This window comes from Athene cunicularia, assembly GCF_003259725.1.
Source record: "Athene cunicularia isolate RWA chromosome 2 unlocalized genomic scaffold, athCun1 chr2_part1, whole genome shotgun sequence".
NCBI lineage: Eukaryota > Metazoa > Chordata > Aves > Strigiformes > Strigidae > Athene > Athene cunicularia.
This window is the reverse complement of record NW_020799095.1, coordinates 96988966-97005642: the sequence shown is the minus strand read 5'-3', so window position 1 is coordinate 97005642 and position 16677 is coordinate 96988966. Positions and strand designations below refer to the sequence as shown.

The window sequence follows — 16677 nt, the reverse complement described above, 5'->3', positions numbered from 1 at the left end:
TGGTGAATGCTGAGTATTTTATGTAAGGTGTGTGTGTGTGTGTGTATGTGTGTGTATACACACACAAACACACACACACACACGCTTTGTGGGTTATTGTCTGCGTGGGATGTGGTATTTCCATGAGTATTTTTGTTTGTGACAGTAGAACTCCAAGAAGGATGCAAATTAGAAGCAGTTGATTGAAATTTTGAGTATCAGGCTTACGGAAAGCATTCTTATGAAAACTGCAAGAGTCAAATATTTCCTTGCCATAACAAAGTGTTTGTTAGATGAGTTTATAAACTTGACATGGTGGCAGCCTGGGTGCTGATTTGCTTCTGGGTACTTGGAACTAACTGAAGTGTGTTTACTTCCAAAGGACATGTAAAAGTACCGGAAGAATTGAAGTTCCCTAATGCCTGTTGCGTGGGAATTGCATCACAGACGGTTCTTAGCATTTTTAATCCAACTGAACGGTGGTTGCAGGTCAGCATTGGAATACTCAGTGTTTCAGTTAATGGGGAAAAGGTAAGAGATATTTTTTTTTTAATAAAGCTATAGGAATAATGCTGTAATCTTACCAGATGTCATATGTACAATTAGACATTTCTATACAGATTTCTCCCCTTTTATAGTTATTCTCCCCTTTTATAGTTATAAAAGAAAAAGCAGTGCTGAAAACAGTGCTACCCTCTTTCCACCAGGCCACCTGACTTACCCCAACAAGCAGGCATAGAGAGGTAAATGCCACATGATGCAGTTGACTTGTAGAATTGTTTTGCGTGTGTAAAGTGTGGTAGGTTTGAGTTTACTGCTTATTCATTTCCGCTTCTGTATGCAAGAAAAGTCAGCCCTAGAAAAGAAAGCATCCATGCTGAGGACTGTTATTGCTAAAACATTTTATGCAGTTTGCTTCCATTTTCCTTGAAACAAGAAAATCTTGAGTGGCAGAGAATGAGAAATATTTGGAGCAGGCTTCAAGCTAGATGGGCTGTTCTGTGTGTTATAGGTAGCTTGTATGCCATAGATTAGGCATTTTGCACTTTAATTTTGTTAAATTTGATCTACTTCTGTCATCATAGTAGTAGTTCGAGAGGTAAAAGATTTCAAGAACATGAGAATGAGTTAGATGAAAGGTTCATCAATATAATTTCCTTTATGATGAATACTTTTAGTAGAGAAGAATAGAACAGAAAAAGCTCTGAGCTGCTCTGGCAGTTGATGCTTGGGAACTTTTGAGCTAGATGTTATTTCTGTTCTTACTAGGTTTTTGGAGGACTGCTCTTTATCTAGTTAATCTTTTGAAATTGTCTAGTGTTGTACACAGTTTAAGTTCAGTTGTAGATTCTATGCACTACCTCTTTTCCTTCTTTTAATCTGGTTCTTTCTGTTTTTGTTTGATAGTCCTTGTTACTGAGAACTGATGGACAATGATTCACTTCATATATATATATATATATATTCTCTTATAAATACTTATCATATCCTTCCTTAGATATATTTTTCCAGAAGATGTAACGTGTGTCTTTCCAGGACTGTGACTTCTGGTTTTGCTCTCATTTTCTCTGAATGCTTCTGCTTTAAAAACCACTGAACCACAATCCTGTGTTTGTGTATATATACATATGTTTGAGAGTTAAGGTTTCTTACATATTTTTCAAGTTGTTCATGCATGGGGCTATATCTCCTGCTGAAGATTATCTATGCATATATTCACAACAGAAACTTTTAAGGCATCTGGAATAGGATTTACTGGTTACCTCTGTCCCCTAACCCTTCCATTACTCATCTACCATACCTCTTCCTCCCATCTTTGGTGGCAGAAAGCACTAAGTAGAATTGGCTTGCTTTGTTTATTTTGCTACTGTTCTTTCTAAAAAATCAGGGTTTTACTTATGAATTAATTTTCAGCTATAATAAATACTATAATCTCAGTGTTAATCTTTTACTAGATGCTGTAAAGAAACCTCAGCAACTTTCAGGCTGACTTACCTAACTTTTAAATTAAAAGAAAATGCCTGTAGCTGGGTGAGATGGAAGTAGGACATGAATATGAAAATGCGATAATTAATATTGAGCAAAAACATATTAAAAATGTCTGTGCTGAGCAGTGGTGCCAGATAAATGTGGTACTTTGAAAGAAACTGTCCTCTCTCAAGAGTTCTGTTGAAAATGATACAGTTTTTGTTTTTCAGATGGATCCTGTGAAATATCAATGTCTGGTTTTCAAGAACAAAACCATCGTAGGATCCTATTCTACCAATGATCTGAAAATACTTTTCTTGCCATGTCATTCGGGGATCTTTCAGTGTATTCTCAATGTTTCATCTTGGCCAGTTTCTGCAGATGCTGAGACAATTGTTCAGGCAGAAGCTTTGGCAAGTAGGGTAGTTCTGACTGCAGTTGCTGAAAATCCTAATTTAGAAGTGAGTAGCTGTTTATTGTCTTGAGTTTTTTTGTTGGTTTTGTAATTGTATGCATAGTTTAATGGCACTGGAAAAGAATAGGAATTCAAGGATGTTCCTCAGAGAAACCTGGAATTTCTTACTTTTGGGGTGGGGAGGGAATATAGGAGAATGGTTTTGAGAAGTTTGATAACTATCTAGGAAGTTTTTGGTTGTGGAAAAGCACCTAGATGGAAATGAAGGATTCTGTCTGAAAAGAATAAATTAAAAGGTGTTGTTACTTCGTTATTAAAAGAATGGGTGAGATCTTAAACATCTAATGCTTTCTAAGTATCTGCTGTGTTGGATACTATTGGGCATTAAAATGTAACAATCCCCATTTATTTCCAGTTGTAAAGATTTCTTTATTTTTTTATATCAAGTAGGCTTTGTTTTGGTTTCTTATTCTCTACAACCATAAATAAGATGAAAGTAGTATTTTCTTATTTTGGACTAATTAAAAATTAAAAGTAAGTTGATGTATAAACTGCTTTTTTTTTTTTTTTTTAATGTCTTATCATGAAGAACAACCAGGTGGGAGACAGTGTGACATTAAGAATTAAATCTGGTTTTATGTATACCTAAATTTAAGAGTATGGGCAGGCAGAAATGGACTTGATGGTATTTTTGGAGGTGCCTGAACAAATTACATGAGTCTTTGATGTCATTGATAAAAGTAAAATGTTCAGTCATTAACCATAACTAACAGTTTTTTTTCCATTTTAAAGAGATCTGTTAACTCGCTTTGGGCTAAATACATGTTTTAATGATCTTCTGTGTGAATGGATATACTTTTAAATGCTTCTTTCATAAACTTAAATTGAATTTTTATTGCATTTTTTTATACATACTTTGGCAAAATCCATCATTCTCCATGCTCTTCATGGTATAATTAATTCAAACTTGCTTCATATTTAAATTAAAATTAAACGCAGTGCTCAATCTCTGCATATCATGTTATATTCCTGAGACTGGAAAAAGTACCACATAAAAGCTGTATTTTGCTGCATATCATGACACTCAAGTGTGTTTATGCTAACAAAAATTAACTACTCCTTAGTTATTTTCTTAACTTGCTGAAATGACATTTTAACTATCTGAAACTGACTTTTCTTAATTGCTAGCAATAATCATAATTTAAATTTATTTTTATTTTAAATTAGTCTAAAAAATTTGATTGCGTATTGGGTTTTGGTGGATAAATATTGCACTAAGATTGGCTTGCTTGATTGAGGCAAAATATGTGGGAGATAGCTAATTGGATAACCCTTTTTGATATCAAAGGAAACATGTTTCTTAGACTCCTCCTGGTAGGAGGTGTGTGTTGTCTGCGGGTATAACATTAAGAGCATGGAATAGGTGAATAGCATCCTTAGTTCCCTGGTGCTTTTGTATGGTAGTGTGTTTTGGAGGTTTTCCTTCCTTATAAGTTCTGCTTTGCTCTAAAACCAGGTGGAAATAGGAAAAAGAGATTATCTGGATTTTGGTGACTTGACTTCTGGCAGTTGGAAGGCTCTTCCACTAAAACTTATCAACAAAACCCATGCTTTTGTGCCAATTAGACTTACTATTAATGCTGTAAGTACAGTAAACTTCCTGTATTTGAAAGTTAACTTCTTGTGATGCTGAATGTTAATACCAAATCACTTCATGTTACATGTCATTAAGGAATATACCCTGGACACTACATGTAAGATTCCCAAGAAATCTTTGGTTAGTCAGGAAATAATGTTTTTTGCAGGGTGGTAATCTGATTCTGCTGTAATGGTAGCAAGACAAATGCTTCTGGGATAGGTGCGGGGTTTTGGTTTGTTTTAGTGTTTTTTTTTTTCCTTCTTCTTTATAGCCTAACCATAGACTGCTGCCTCTGTCTTGCCTGATTTGATAGCACAGGGCAATGGATAGCAAAAGGGTTGTGTTGCCTAAACCTTTGAGGTTCCATGGTTCAAGTGGAACAGCTGACTGTTCAAACAAGCAGCCAGACTTGATTTGTAGCAAATTAAACATATTCTCTCTTCCTCTGCAGGAGCAAGAGCAGGACTATTCCCTTGATCTGCTTTGTCTCCCACTAGACAATAGTAGCCTGTATTATAGGCTACAGCATGCTTCTGTCTGCACCTCTGTGGCAATGCAGATTTTTGGGGTTTGGCTCATCTGGCTGCTGTTTTGTGCTGTGGGAAGAGCTGGTCTCTTTTATTGAGCCCCCACATAAGGAAACAACTGGCTTTATATTAAGATGTATTAGGTTGTCTTGATGACTAGCGAGGTTTGTTCTTGAACAGTCAGACTTCCTGAAGGCTTAAACTAACCAGTTCCATTTTATTGCCTTTTACTGCAGAAGGGTTTCTGACTATTTTTAAAGGGTTTGCTGGACTATCACATACCAACTGAAGCTACAGGCTAATTTTGGGGTTTTTTTTCAAACTACTTAGATCATTCAAAACTTGTCTTGCATTTCTGAGCTTTGTCAGCATTGTTGTTAGTGACAATAAGAGAGTTAATAATTCTAATACTTTCTTTGACAGAATGCAGTAGCTTGGCGTTGCTTCACATTTTCCAAGGAACCAGTTAATCCTTCTAATGAACAATCGCTCCAAATGGATGCAGTTTCTCAGATAGCTGCTCCATCAGTTGTAAATCATGTGATACATGCAAGCTATGATGGGCAAGTGAGTAGTTTGTAGTTGGCTGATTATTACTTGCAGTCTGAAATGATTGAATATCTGAATTCACAGTAATGATTTTTGGGGTGTCTACCTGTTTGAGCAGTGTAGTTTTGTTGCTAGTGGGGTTTTTTGCTGTGTTTTGTGTTGTTCCCCGCCTCCCTGCCCTCAGTAGTTCTTTTCCTTCTGTAAGATAAATCAATATATTTTTTTTTTCAGGATCCTGAAGCTTTAACAGTTTGGGTTCTGTTCCATGCACCTAAGAAACAAATTTCTGGTTCAGGTATAGTAATTTCATTTTCATTTCAACTGCAACAAATTTGACTTATAACGTATGCATATGTTAGAATTGCAGAAACAGTCTGCAAACTTGAAATGAAACATTTCAGCTTTCATTTGTGTGTCCTAATGTTTGGGGTATCACATTCAGTTGCAGTAACTGAAGGAGGCAGAATACTTGTGTCTTAAACTTCTAGATGTTAACATGGGTATTTATACCTCAGTATCAAACTGGTCAAAGTCCTTATCTACTGTACAATGCATGGAATTTTATTTACTCATTTGCTGAGGGAATTAAATCATCACTTAAGAAAACATTGCATTAGTTGCAAAATACATAAGACATTTGAAGAAACCTCTGAGATTTTCTGGCTTCCTAAACTGTAAGTAGTACGTATATCAACTAATTTGGCTCATATGTTAAGATGTGGGATTTTGTTTGCTTTAGGGACAATTTCAGCCACATTTGAAAACGGTAGAACTCTTAAATAAGATCCTGTGAGACTTTATTTAAAAGAAAAAAAAAAAAAAAAGCATTGTCAGGGTAATGGGAGAGTTTCTGTTCATATCACCACAACATTAATATGTTAAGATTGGACAGTAGCTGAAGTGAGACATATCTGTAGGAATGGCCTTTGCTACTAGCAGACTTGATTGCTTTTGTTATTCATGGAATTGTTCTTAGATTCCTTGGGTCCAGCAGATGAATTCTTTGCAAGAGTTGATGTGGAAGTGGATAGTCCAGGACCTAGCAGTGTGATTAAAAGTATTCCCCTTCGAGCAAGAGCTGGAACAGCGAGGATACATGCTCCCAAGGACTTACAGGTTTGCGTGTATTTACAAAGTTTGTTTTAATAATAGTTTGCCTCTCCTAGCCTACTTCTGTAGTGTTTGGTTTTATTACATATGTGTACATATATACATACACTACTTTTTCCAGAAAATATATCTCTCTACGAGTGTGGGTTCAACAGCCAAACAACAGCTGCCATTGAAAAATGCTGGAAACATTGGTGTATATCTGAAAGTTAAGGTAGGTTGGCTTCTTCCTCTTGAAATCATGAGTTTTATGCTGTTGATGTGATATTGAAACTAGAGGTGAACCTTGGGATCCTAGCTCAACTGTGTGGTTTAAAGTTTACATGAAGAGAATGAAAATAGCAGAGATTAGCTCATGTTACTGGAAAAAGCATAAGGGAGTTTTGTTGCTCAGCTTTAGTTGTATTTATTTGAACAAACATACTCTTACGAGTTTTAAGAAATATATTTTAACAAGTGTATAACGAATATATCAAAGTAGTGAGTCCTGTGCTCCACAGCAGGTGTTAATTAGCTAATGAAGTAAAGCCCATTTAAAGTAAAGAGGAATATTAGCACTGGGAAACATCTTTATTTTTCTAACAAAGCTGCATTAGTTTTCAATGGACATCTTGCCATCCTAAATATGAAGCAAGTTCTTTTCAGATACGTGATCTCTTTACTTGACTTTAGTTTCCATGAGAATCCATGGAAAATATGGTCCCAGACTAAAAGGTAACTAGACACATTTGAAACTATAATTTCCAAGTCAACAGAAGGAGCGGTGGGTCCCCTTTCGCATTTAAAAAAAAAAAAAAAAGGGAGCTGTGAGCCCATCATTTCTGGGAGCAGAGGCCACAGAAATAGGATGCATGATTAGTATCACAAATGCCATATTAACATGATGATCCTGCATACTAGCTGATACAAGTAATAGTTGGTACCACCATTGAGACTAGTGATGCTGCTTCACTAGTGGTGTACCATTGCCGTGTTGTACTTACTGTTAAATTTTTTAAGTATCTTTGTGGCCTCTTCAGTGGGGGGCCAGCCAGTGTTTTAAGATACTTATGTTAGAGGTATTTGTACTAGTGTCCAACTTAAAGAGCTAAACTAGTATGGAATTGTGGGAAAGTTCTAAAGGTGACACGTGTATTTGAATTGTCTGAAGTGCGTGTACAACACATGCACAGCCAGATTGTATTACATGTTGTAGAAGTGTTCGCTCCCTTTAAGTAACCAACTCTTCCTTTTTCCCTTGCCCACTTACAGACATCAGGTCAGGACAGCTGCTTTGCTGTTGAACCTGAGAATCTTTTCCTCCTTCCTGGAGAAGAACGAGAAGTGACTGTCCTGTTTTTTCCAAGAAACGTAACGGCTACAGAAAGGTAACATAACTGATTTTGTGCTATGACTGACTTCTCCAGAGCAGCTTTTCCTCTTTTGTTACATGTTTTCCAGTTTCAGCCATAATAGAACAAGACTGGACAACAGAATCTATCCAAAATATGTTCAGCTTCACTATCTGGCTTAACTAGGCCTACCCAGTGCATTAAATTCAACAATGAGAAGTTATGTGCTAATGACAATATAATCCTTATAGATAGGCATCCAGAGTGATTAATCTTTACTTTCCTGTGGCCTTATGCATAACTGCTTTGCTTTACAGGCTCAAGGTACTCAGTAGGGTTGGAAACTTTGCAGTCCACTTGCAAGTGCTGCCAATACACTAGTAAACTAATTAAAACAGTAACGAGAGTTCATGTTCCCTACTGATGGGATGCAGGGCTCTGTCAGTATAGTAGGTGTCATAGGAATTCAATGGCAGCTAGAATGGAGTTTCGTGACTTCTATTCCTGGTTCTCAGTGGGTCTGTAGTGTAGCACATGCTTCAGCCTGTTCTTTATAAGCTTAAATTCCTTACTGCCCTATGCCTTATATTTTTTTTTTCTGTTTTGTTTTTTTCTGATAGTTTTTTCTCTTGTTCTCTGTATCATTTATTGGATACTTCAAATCTCTACTTTCTTCCCTATATACTTTAGTCTTTTGATTTCTCAGTTGTCTTCTGTCCCCCTTAATTAGGCAGCACTTTATTTTTCCTGGTTCTTTTTTTCTTTAGTTGTGTTTTTTGTTTTTTTCCCTGTGTGTCTAGTTTCTTTTCTGTTTTCTTTGCTAGCTAGGTCCAGTTTTCTTATTCAGTATTAGTGCATTTCTTTCTACTTCATGATTTGAATCTGTACTCCTGATGCTCTCATTCATCTGTTTCTCTGCTCTGCCTGATGAAGTCGGTAGTCATCTGTACTGTGCTTGTGACCTATAGGATAGAGACCCTATCATGAAAAGCCAGCTGTAGGTGGCCTAGTTTCCTGTCTGTAGGCCCAGTATTATTTCTCATAACAATCCCAGGAAACAAAGTGAGGAAAAAAATCTTGGCTTTGTTGCTTAGAATGCTACTGTTGTTAACAGGACTGAGTTTAATTTTGATGCTCCTGAGTTTCTCACACTTGTAAAACTTCATTGAAGTTTTGCCAGTATTTCAAAAGGCATCTCTTTCTACACAGAGACAGCCAGCCTCTGTTTCTCTCCAAAATTAGTCTCTCAAAATAATCAGAAGTTAGCATGGGCAAAAAATAATTTGCCTGGCTTTAGACTCTCGAACATTTTTCTGAACCACTTCCATATTAAATACTGCAGAAGATTGCTTGAAGTATAGCCAAAATGATTTAATTTTTGCTATGCCTAAAGCTAGCCTTTGCCATAAAATAATATAGTATTTGCTTTTCCCTTAAGAAGGTAGTTTAAAAAGGCCTATCTATTTTTTTTCAATTATGTTTTGTTTTCATCAGCTAATCTTGTTCTGTGGTGGGATTTAAATTTATTTATTTTTCAAGTACTTTGAAAATCCTTGTGCTGCCATCTGGGCCTCAGTATGAAGTGGTGCTAAAAGGTGAGGTGGAGCTTGAGGAAAATAGACCTGTGCCTACAGCTGCTGGCTGCTCAGACATCCCACCCATTCTCTCCAACAAGCAGTTCGTTGCCTGGGGAGGAGTAACACTTGGAGCATCAGTGTAAGTATAAGCTGGGCAGCAGTTCTTATAGAATATCACATTAGGCATTTTATACTGCACTTACTTGAAGTACAACTTCCTTACTGTCCTTATTCACGAGTGATAAATTAAGCTGTATTGTGACTCAAGTGAGACAAGCAGTACGTTACAATTTTTTTTTTTGTGCAAGAAATTTTTGGAAACAAACTGTGATCTTGTTTGAGCTTTTTGTATTCTTTAGGACTCTTTAGTTATCATTGAAATAATACCTGATTCTGTAAGATTAGTGTGTTATGTAAGTAGAAATGCAGTGGAAAATATTTTCCAAATAAGTTGATGGAACAATTCTGTTGGTTCTTTTGATACCTACCTACCTCTTGCTATAATATGCTTGTTTTGTTTCAATTCATTCATTAAGACTAGAAGCTGGTAATGTAATTTGACCCTCCAAATAGCACAGCCTGTTGAATTTCCTGAATTAATTCATTTGAATTTGAATGTGTTCCAATGCTAAAGCTTTCAGTGATGGCTAATCCATTGCATCCCTAATTGTAATTACTTTATCTTTCAGACTAGTTCTTGTCTGAACTTTTGTAGTTTCAAGTTTACAGCTTCAGTATACCATAATTTAGTGAAACTGTTCATAATGGTCTTAGATATACTTTACTACTTTTGTATTACAAAGGCTTCAAGTTTTGCACATCTCTGGACTCCTAGTAAGTATTACTTTAGGGACTAATCCACTGTTGTTTTGATACTGAACTTTTGGAGTAATTTAATAATGTTCCTGGTTGTTTAGAAGTGATCTATATTTGTAGCAAAGAACCATTTGTGATAGCAATATTCCTATTTTTCTGTTTTGTTAAGATAGTGTATTTGCAGCATAGTAGTTTGGGCTGTTTGGTGTTTGGGAATCACTTTCTCTTCCCTGTACACTGCTACCTTCTTATTTCTGTTCCTTCTGCAAAATAGTTTTGATTCACCATTGGCTTTAGGAAGCTGAAATTATCTTTTTTTTTTTTTTTTCCCCCAACAGAGTACAAAACGGTGTCTACTAATGAAAATTGAGGAGAGGCATTGTTCTCTCTTCATCCTTCTCTTTTGATTCTAACTGCATAACTCTTCCTTTATGCTTTTACCAGTTTTAGGGCTTGTCACATCTTTCTGTGTTGTTTGTTTTTTGTTTTTTTTTTTGGTTTTTTTTTTTGGTTTTGTTTTTTTTTTTTTTTTTGACTTGTTAAAATGACAAAGACACTCGCTATTCTTGCTGGAGAGGTTTCCTTCCTCTGTCAAGGAAGGATCTGAGTACCAGAAGCCTGGTCAATCCCAGGATGTATCAGAGGGGAAAAAAAATTACTCCTTGGTCAACCTGATGCTGCCAAGTGACCATAATTTTCTGTGATACTATCATGTTGAAGAGTACATGAAAAGTAAAACTTACCCTTAATTTAGTTCTTTACAACTGTTCCAGTGAATCTGGGCCAGACTACTCATAAGAGTCTGTTTCTTGAATAACTAAGTGGCTCTGGATAATCTAATTGTAACTGTGTCTTAAAAAGTTTTTTTAAGGAATTTTTGTATTGACGCAACTGCTGTTGCTTTAAAAGTTCAAGCTGTTAAGTACAGTACTTGAACTTCAGAAAAGTTGTATTTATATATGTTTTTGAGGATTTTTGCTGTATGAGGATTGATGCATAATGGTGTATAATATTGTTAAGGTCTGTAAGTTTGAGAATACAGAAGTAACTAGCTAATGTATTCTGTTGTATCAGGAGGTGGGGTTTGTTTTTAATGAAATGACTTTAAAACTGACTATCCCATTTTCATTGTTTCCATGAATACACATACACAGTTAATTTACATTTGCTAAATATAACAACTTTATATTTTTCAGCCAACAGAAGTTAACTCTAAGAAATGACTCTCCATCTGTGACCCAGCATTTAAGACTGTTGATAAGAGGCCAGGATCAAGACTGCTTTCAGGTAACTGTCATGAAAGCTTCTCTTTAGTGTTTATGACAACTATCAGGATACGTTTATAATAAAAATGTCTTTGCCTTGAAGTGTTATTCCTTTATAAATCTCAGTGACTAGCAGACTGTGTGAATATTTGCTCTTGAGACTGCCAAGATGGACATGATAGCAGAGATTAAGCTGCACTGGCAGCCCTAGGAGACCGTAACAGTGCTGCAGCAAATTGGAGCTCAGTTTACAGCTCTTTAAGCTGCTGTAGCACAACAGAGTCAATACCTGGTAGAGTAATCGGTCAGTGACATTTCTTGCAGAAGGGATTCCAGACCTCTCTTCAAGGGACTCTGTGTACAGTAGGGAGGGAGGAAAGGAAAGCTTGAGTTAGCTTTTGGTAATTACCATAACTAGAGGGTTTTGTAGCATGCATACATTTATATCTCCTTTTTTTCTCAGATGTTGAGATCCAGTATCTAAAAATTTTCAACTGAGAGAGCATTAGTGTAATCTGGTTAAGTTCAGCTTTACCCTATTGTGGATTGAAGGCAAAAAACCTCTGTGGTTTAAACTGAGAGATACCTATATGCTCTTTGTGGGAATATAAAGTATTTTGCACTTGTCATTTTTTCTGTTGCATGTTAAGCATTGTGACCTTAAATATGTGCCATTGTCATCTGAGTTAATCCAGGTTTTGAAGAGGATAATTTTGGATTAGTAGTGAAGTCTTATTACAGTTATATTTTTTCCTATTTTTGTAGTAATTTCTGATGTCTTCACTTTTATAGCTGCAAAGTATATTTGGATCAGAAGAACGCTTAACGAGTAATTGGGAACTCAAAATCCGTCCCAAAGAAGATACTAACATATACTTGATGTTTGCACCTACTCGAATAACTTGCTGCTTTGCAAAGCTGGAAATCAAACAGTTGGGGATTCGATCACAGCCAGGAATTAAATTTACTGTAAGAGTCACAACTTCTAATAATTTTAAATATAGTTTTTTTTTTTTTAATAATTATTTTAAATCTAGCAATGAATAGCTGTTTCTGTTGAAAAGTCGAAACTTTCCAAGATACACACTATGCATATCTGTATACTCGTTAAAGATCACGTGGGCACTGAATTTTACATTTTGAACATTAGCCTCAATTTTACATGCACTTTTCCCCCTTGTGAAGGAAGAAGAAAGATGTTTACGTAGTATATTAAAAGTAGCCCAAGGTTTTAACTCTAGAACAGTCAGAAAATTGGAACTTGTCTTGTTTTATAGGTAGGTCTTAAATGAGTTTTCAGTAAAACTTGAAAGAGGTTGAACAGACTTCAGCTTTTTTATTTTTTGCAATGTCTTCAGTTCACATTTAAGTGTTTTTGTTTGTCTTTCTGTATAATTCACCATAGATGTGAAGAAGTTTTAATAAGAAGCTTTCTTTCATTTGAAGTACCTTTTTTTTTTTCTGTTTTTCTTACCACCCCAGATACCCTTATCTGGATATGGAGGGACAAGTAATATAACTTTAGAAAATGTTAAAAAACTGTCAGATAGTTACATGGTAACACTGGATGGATTATTGCCTGCAAGAGTGAGGAAAGCTTCCTTCCGCATCAGAAATACAGGTTCTCGGGCTGCCTATGTTAAAGCACTGTGCTTTGCAAACCTACAGACAAAGCTGGTTATGGATCTTCCAGCAGTGATGATATCTCCAGAGAAGTTTGTCCTAAGAGAAGGAACACATGAAGTATGTATAATACCATAATCTGAACAAGTTTTACTAATTTAAATTAAAATGGGATTAGTGAGAATGTGTCTGACTAGTTCTTTATTAAAACCTCACTTAAATTTTGTTAAATCCTATTTCACTTGTATTGCAATAATTTGTTAACTCATATTCTGAGTGTTAGTAATAATACGATTTTTTTTTTCCTGAGTATATTGTCCATTTATTTTATCAGGTGATTAATATAACATGGAATCCAATGGAAAGGGAAGAGAATTTCTGTAAAACAAACACATTGGTATCGACAATATGTTTTTTTTGTGGAGATGAAGTTGCTAGGCAGCAGTATCGTAGGTAAGACGAACTTTGCTATTGTAACAGAGACAGATGTTTAATAAAATGAGTATGGTTTTAACATGCTTCCAAAAATAGCAAGAACAAACCACAAGACCTCAATGATGTAGAGAGATCTAGTAAGTCTTACCTCTGGTAGGTTGTTTGGTGGGAGTTTCGTTGATTTGTGTTTTTGTTTACATACTGTAGCTACAATCCTAGCTAAGGGGTTTATTTTCTTTTTACATTCTTCAATTTGAGTGTGTTGGGTTTGTAGGAGAACTTTTGCTTTTCTTCTAATAAAAGAGAGTTGTGTTCTGTCTTGGTATCTCTCTTTCTGATATGTACGTAGCTGTAACTTTGAAGAAAAGGCTTATGAAGGGAGTAGTACTGAAATTCAGTGGAAATTTTGAACAAGATTCGCATTTTGGTTTGCTGAATTCTGTTCATGAAGACAGTGTTTGAGTATATGTGTATGTGAGAGAAATAACATCTACATATGCTCATAACAGTGATGAAATTTGTAAAATGTATCGTGCTGAGTTTAAGTAGAGGCTCTGTTACTCTGCATTTCCATTTGCAAAACTCAGATGCACAAAAATGGCATGCTCTGCTCTTAATAACATAAGTGGCACTTTTGACTTGCGCTGTGTATGGTGTATAGTAATAATGCAAAATGTTAAGAACAGGCAGAGCACTAAGGTGCTGCTGCTGATCATTCAGTACAAAATTTCAGAATGGTGGTATCTGACTATTTATTTAAATGTGGTTGCCTGAAACTTTATGAAAGTCATTGCATTTATTGTTATCGAAATAAATTATTAAGCATAGCTGAATTTAACTGTATGACTTCGAATAAAAGGCTAAGGAAATAGCTGGGTTTGTGACCTTAATAAAGTACTGGCTTATCTTGTATCTCAGAAGATGTTTGTTGCTGATTTTTGTGTGAAGTCTTTTGTCTAAGGCAGTGCTCACTATCATTAAATCCTTCTCAAAGGACAAAAATACTTGGGCAAAAGCTTTCATCTACTGATCCACAGAAAAAACATTGAGAAGCTTGATGCACCTGTATAGGTAGTGTTGGAAACTTTTATTTAGACTCTGGACATAGGTATGAGTTTAAATTATTTACTGCTGATTCTGTTAGGCAGCAGGTATGGCGTTTAGTTCCTGAACATGGTAGTCTAGTTGGCTGTTTATTGGTGGGAGATTCTCTGAAGTCTCCCTTGATAATTTTAGAGATGCGTGTTTCTTGAAATGACTGAGTACTGTAAGCCAGTCAAACACTGTCCTGTAATTGTGTGCTAGAATTAGAAGGTTACTTGGGGCTTAGGGGCAGGAATGTGACATGAATAATCTGCCTAGTGTGCCAACCCTGTGGCTCAAGTCCTTTGCTCCAAAAATATACATAGTCAGAAGCCTGGTAGGTAGCTTAGACCTGAGAGTTAGTAGTGCTGAGGTATTCTTTCCACCTCCACAGCTCTGACCCTGTTTGAGTGCCAGGTTTCATCTTACTGACCTGTAGCTTCCCATTTTTCTCAGGACTATTTATATTCCTATGCCTCCCAGTCTTTTCTGTCCTGTTGACAGTCATGCTCTTGGCTCCATGTTCCTGCTGTTGGCTGGCACCTGCTGCCACTCTGCCATCAACTAGTCAATTTTTCCCCTCAGAGGCTTTCACTCATGACCAAAATAGCATTCCGCTTCCTGTAGCGATTGAAAAATCACTTAGATGCCTGATGTACTTATCAGAAATCTGGGTAGGTGTGACTGACAGCAGAGAACAAGTAGCTTGGAATTACAAGGTTATGGTAGCTATTATTTCAATGGTTCCTTTTACTGTGCAGCAATAGAGCAGGTGTTTCTTTTAACCATTTTAAGATTATGAAAAGATTTCAGTCTTAAACAAATGCTCACAGATTTGAGCTTGGTGTGTTCAAGAAATTATAGTTAAAATTACACTAGATTCTTACCAATCTAATCAATCTTTTAAAATTGTTGTTTCCAATACCTTGTGTAATTTAACGACTCTTGTTTCTTTATCTTTAACAGAGGTATGATGTATAAACCTGAGGTAGAAAAACATATAATCCCAGAAGATGGTTTATTGAGAGACATTGTATTTGATGAAGAATTTCAAGGGGAGCAGCTTGTAACAGAAGGTAAGCCTATGATTTGTTAAAATAAAAATGTAATACTTCTTTTCAGGTGGAAAAATGTGCTTTTAGGTTTGAATCCTAGTTATTTTTCCACTGTTTCTTTTTTTTTTGATAAATATAGAAGTAAAATTCTTAATTTGAGCAGAACTTGCTTTCTTTCATTCAATGCCTGTCTATTTAAATGGTTTACTGTACATTTTTCTCCTAGCAAAATGAAACCCCAGTCTGAATGTTACAGCATTAAAAAATGCTCAGTTTATTTGGAGAGTATTTGCCTTACTGTTAATAATTGAGAAAGATTCATTTTTTTGTAGACAGATATATCTTATATTTGTAAATTGAGAGGCAACTTCACTGATATTAAAATATGTTATCCTTTCCAAATTAAATAACTTTTTTTTGTACTTTGCTTGTATTAGCAAGGAATTTATTAAAATTTATTGAAGAATGCAGTATATTGTAAAGGTGTCCTTAAAATAACACCCCAAACCACCAAAAAAACAAATTTCCACACCCCCACCCCCCCCATCCCGTTCAATCCCATGAACAAGTTTAGTGTCAGACACTGTTGCTTGAATTAGTTCTGCTCATATATGGAAAGATATTACTGTTCTAAGGCTACTACACCTGAATAAATGTTGTAGTCTGTTTCTTTCTCTGTAGATTGTATGTTGTCTTTACTTAGAAAAGTAAAGATTGTTGTTTATTCATCTTGGTTGAGGTGAAATCCTAGTGAAGATACTTGAGTTCTTGAGTATGCTCTGAAGTTTTCAAGCCAAAGTTAGAGCCTAGACATCCTTGTCTTGCATCTTAATATTTTTCTGTCTCTCTTTGAGTGTTCATTCCTGAATTTGTGAAATATAGCTTATGGTTCCCTATTTGGTCACAATTGTTTTATTTATTCAGATACTTTGCAGGACCTAACAGTAGTGCCTAGAATTAAGAAATATATATTTTTTTCTTCTTTTCTGTAAGATGCTATCTTTTAGGTGAAAAATAGCTTATTTTTTGAATATCTGAATGCTTTTTTACTTTTTGGCCTTCTAAATGAAAGACTGTTAAAGAGTTGATGCTGAAAAAAGCTTAAAGAAGCTTTTACGTCTTGGCTGTAAGGATTGCTTTTAATGTAAAGTTGGGTTCCTAGACATTTTTGATCTTCATTTCTCATTACCTTAATCCACAGAGGTATTTGAAAAACCTATTAAGAAATTACATACAAAGGTTAATGTCACAATTAAAAAGTTAAAATTGATGTTTATTTAGATTTATATGTTACATCTCAAATTA

General features: G+C 35.5%; 1 protein-coding gene across 2 annotated transcripts in view; it reads left to right on the top strand.

Annotated features, from left to right (window-relative positions):
• Positions 1-16677, top strand: part of CEP192 (centrosomal protein 192) — a 72737-nt gene that overhangs the window by 29960 nt on the left and 26100 nt on the right. For both annotated transcript variants that reach the window (XM_026843153.1, XM_026843152.1), the window contains exons 18-31: positions 362-510; positions 2178-2408; positions 3879-4004; positions 4952-5095; positions 5309-5372; positions 6054-6193; positions 6309-6401; positions 7439-7554; positions 9058-9234; positions 11108-11198; positions 11969-12145; positions 12659-12919; positions 13134-13252; positions 15284-15393. In XM_026843153.1, coding sequence (XP_026698954.1) covers positions 362-510; positions 2178-2408; positions 3879-4004; positions 4952-5095; positions 5309-5372; positions 6054-6193; positions 6309-6401; positions 7439-7554; positions 9058-9234; positions 11108-11198; positions 11969-12145; positions 12659-12919; positions 13134-13252; positions 15284-15393 — 1998 coding nt within the window. The remainder of the gene's footprint in view (positions 1-361; positions 511-2177; positions 2409-3878; positions 4005-4951; positions 5096-5308; positions 5373-6053; positions 6194-6308; positions 6402-7438; positions 7555-9057; positions 9235-11107; positions 11199-11968; positions 12146-12658; positions 12920-13133; positions 13253-15283; positions 15394-16677) is intronic.